General features: G+C 34.4%; 1 protein-coding gene across 1 annotated transcript; it reads right to left on the minus strand.

Annotated features, from left to right (window-relative positions):
* Window positions 1-306: 306 nt before the first annotated feature.
* LOC108578511 (protein archease-like) lies at window positions 307-1,760 on the minus strand. The gene is made up of 4 exons (XM_017941863.1): window positions 1,679-1,760; window positions 1,430-1,454; window positions 1,052-1,256; window positions 307-796 (listed from the first exon to the last, which is right to left on the minus strand). Exons 1-4 carry the CDS (start codon window positions 1,728-1,730, stop codon window positions 611-613), a joined length of 468 nt encoding a protein of 155 aa, XP_017797352.1. The 5' UTR covers window positions 1,731-1,760; the 3' UTR covers window positions 307-610.
* Window positions 1,761-3,992: the final 2,232 nt, after the last annotated feature.

A 3,992-nucleotide genomic window follows, 5' to 3' on the forward strand; every position in this document is an offset into this window, starting at 1 on the left:
TTCAGTTCGTGTTCTCAAATATTCCTCCTAACAGTAATTTAATTTGAACAACATAAACATCAACTCTTTCATCGTTCACAACGAACATTTCCACAGACGAGAAATGTAAAAATATCTTTATTATACATATGTAAAAATATACAAATAGTCTATGACGTAATACTTCTTGATGCGTTTAACAATTGAAAGTGCGTCATTGTTGACAGTTTTAAATAATAGTTAAAGCTCGTAGAGGTATACATAGATAATGTAAATAGGAATTCAAATATTTATTATTCAAATATATCTTATACTATTATACGCTGGTGCCACGAAGTCATTCTTGAGCTGTATTCGCGACAAGTTGCAGGGTTCCCTGATACGTTCATACGTACCTGATGTAGGTCGCCAAGAAGGGATCCCGGTGTTTTCTTCGTAACGTATTTATTTGAACCCTACGCAACTACAAAAGGATCGTACCCTACGTAGGATGTAAGGGAGGTATATACCCGCCCTTCTTGCTCCTACATCCATGTGATCATCCCCACTTTTGTGTTTCAAGTATTAACCCAAGGCAAGCTCCATGGACGGTCCAAGAATCAAACGGGACGCTGAAACGGGCCCAAAATGTTTATATGTCTACGATCACGAAAACTTCGGGACGATGCATCTCTGGACGATCGACAATCTGCATGGCCGAATACGTGATCGCTTTCACCTCTGCGTTTTGCGTATGTTTGCGGATCATGAATTCTTCTCCTATCGCTATCGCGGTGATCTTGAAATTTTCGACGTCGAATTTAGTGATCTTCACTTTCTGACAACAACAAGGTGGACACTTTCTCTTAATAAATATGTTACAAAATTGTGAAAAGGAAGAGATGTTTGATTTTGATATTTAATTTGTTAGTGTAACAATAAGACGAATCTAAGGATCTATCGAGTAAATAATATCGCATAAAGGGTATATGTATAAAAACATCAAAGAAGCATAAATTGAAGTGTTTTTACGATATAGAAGAAATTTTGCGTTTGACAGTGACTTAATGAACACTCTTAAAATCGAATATACCTTTGCAACGAGAAACGGCTCGGCACTAAACATAAACAATAATTCATCGAGGAAATGGAAAAGAAGACTTTCCATGTCGTGTCCTTCTGCTTCTATGTGGTGTACCTGTGTCATTTCAACCCACTCTAAATCCGTCATGTACCCAAACATGGCCATCGCACATTGCTCGAAAGCCTCTTGCATGGTTTCACCCCATGCGTGTAATCTATAATACGTCATTAATATCAAAATATATACTTACATTATTAACTTAATATACTTGGCATTTTATTAATGGTAACAATACATCGATCCACTTTTTGTTTTAGGTTATTCATGTATGTAACCTCCAAAACATATTGGTCATCGACAACAGGGATTTATGAACTGAATACTTACTGCACGTCTGCTGTGTGGTCTAAATCTGAAAAACAAAACGTACGTACCTGTGTTTATCTATTTTTCCGTAAAATTGCGCGCAAAATAATATTTTGAATTTCAACATCAACCAGTCCACATGTGGCAAAATGGATGCCGGTATAATGGCGTGCCGGCTGCTGGTTAAATGTATTATTCCGATATGATTGAAATGTTTATTTCGTGAATTTAACACATTATCGCGCTTGTGGCATGACACCGTGTACTTACATTCATATTTAGGAGTAGGTATTACAAAATCTTCTTCGCTCAACGCGTCCATGATTGCGCACAGCTGATGTCACGTTCGTGAATAACCGATCAGCTGATTCTCTGACAGGTTTAATCAATGGCGGTCTGCCTGGACGTGTACGAGGTTGTACTACGTAGATGGCGCTACGTAGAAGGAAGCTTACGATCTTGATTACCGATTGAGATAGTGTCGATAAACGTTTTGTTCATACAATTATTGTGACGAAGCAATTAAATTTATTAGAAAAATACATGGTAGTTAGAAATAAGATAAAAAAAAAATTAATTATTATTTTGCGTTAATTTCTTAGTATACTACTAAATCTTGGGCACGTAATACATTTCTTCAATTTTCTATTATTTTTTAAATATTACTTTGTAGTGTTTACAAATCACTGTGGTAGTGTTCAACCGAGTGCAGATTTCGAACTTGTGTCATTTACGCGCATTAACTTTTATGATAGCGGCAATCACCGTTCAGTGAGCGGTGAACCGCATAAGCAGCTGCAAATGCTAACCAACAGACCTACATATTTTTCTTCTGAACAAATACGAGATGCGGTCGACTCGTTCTCCTTTTTTTTTATTTTAATTCGAATGGAACAGCGACTTCATAACCTCGAATTCCGACATTCAAATAGCTGATATATCTTGTTCACTTTTTTCTCGTTAAGAACCCAAATTTTTAGTCACAAATTTAGTGAAATACTAGGAGAAAAATAATACAAGCAATACATAAATCATACAACGACTTTTAATTCTCTCGATTATTAGATAACGTAATTCCTAATTAATCGATATTAGCAGGTCATGATCAACGATGTCGAGTAGGAATACTCTACGCGTAAAGTTCAACAAGATTTCATACTCGGTCGTCTCTTATACAATATCCTTATAATGGGGCTGCTTGAACGTTTTTGGATGTTATTGAAATTTTACACTCATTGCAGATATAAGTAAAATAGAAAGTTGTTCTGCGTGCCACAGTCTTACACTAAATCCAGTGAAATCGTTGTTATCTTTGCCAGTATATTTTTGCCTTAATTGATAAATTGCTCGAAGTGATAAAGAACCTTGTCTTACTTGTGTACTACAAACATTTGTTGCCCCGCTATATATTCCGACCATCTCTCAAAAGTTCTTATTTCTTCATTACCAGTTTTTCTTGTGATTTTCTTGCTCAATTGTAATAATGTACTATTGTCTATCGTGCGTATACCTTCAATTCTCTTTCTCTTGTATACATATAAACTTATTACCACAGCTTTTATTTCATAAAAGATTTGTCAATTTTTGAATCTTGTTTACATGAAAGTTCTTCACCCTTTACGTATTTTAATTATTTCATTATTTATACATATAAAATAGAACGTCTGTCTGTATGTTCCCTATTAATTGCTAAACCCTTTGGACCCAATTTTGGACCCTTATTTTATCCTTTTGGCACTTAAGGGGGTATACCATCCTGAGGCGTCTAAAAATAGGTTACAGTTTGGGAATTTTTTTCATAGGTAAACTACTAGATCAAAGGTTTCAATTTTTTCAGAGGATATAGATGTAAAATTTTAGCTTGTTTCTTCAATTTTTAAAAAGTAAAAATGTTATAAAATGGAGGAGTTATTACGAAAGCTTTTCTGCTAGAATATTGATTGCTGGCCGCCGTCGCCGGCAAGGATTAGAACGTTTGGAATAAAAAATTCATTTTGATTTATAAATAAAAACATTATTTACAATGTCGCGTAAGATTTTACAAAAATAGTATTTATTATAGAAGTGGTGGCAGTTTGAAGAGGAAGAACCACTTTTTGCTAAAACACGTTTCTAAAAAATTAAGTAATTGATATATCGTAAAGATCGTACGCCACATTGTAGGTAATGCATTTTGATTTAGAAAACAAGAAGAATTATTTATTTCAGATGCTTCAATTCTTGCCGGCAATGGTGGCCAGCAATTAATGTTCTAACAAAAGAGGTTTCATAGCAACTTCTCTATCTTGTAACATTTTTATTTTTAAAAAATTAGAGAGAAAAGCTGAAAGTTCAATTTATATTCCGTGTAAAAATTAAAACTTTTCATTTAGCAGTTACCTATGAAAAAAATTCCTAAACTTGTACCTATTTCTAGATGTCTCAGGGTGGTGCTCCCTCCTTAAAATACTGTGTGCTGTTCTTCTTATGTCAAAGTCATGAACGTGCTTTCATTCTTTGAATAAAGAGCAGATTAAAGGGGACAATCGTAAATTATTTTATAGTTAAATTTAACTCTAAAGTAATGACCGACATTTACAAGAAA

The sequence above is a fragment of the Habropoda laboriosa genome, unplaced genomic scaffold (genome assembly GCF_001263275.1).
Source record: "Habropoda laboriosa isolate 0110345459 unplaced genomic scaffold, ASM126327v1 scaffold38, whole genome shotgun sequence".
NCBI lineage: Eukaryota > Metazoa > Arthropoda > Insecta > Hymenoptera > Apidae > Habropoda > Habropoda laboriosa.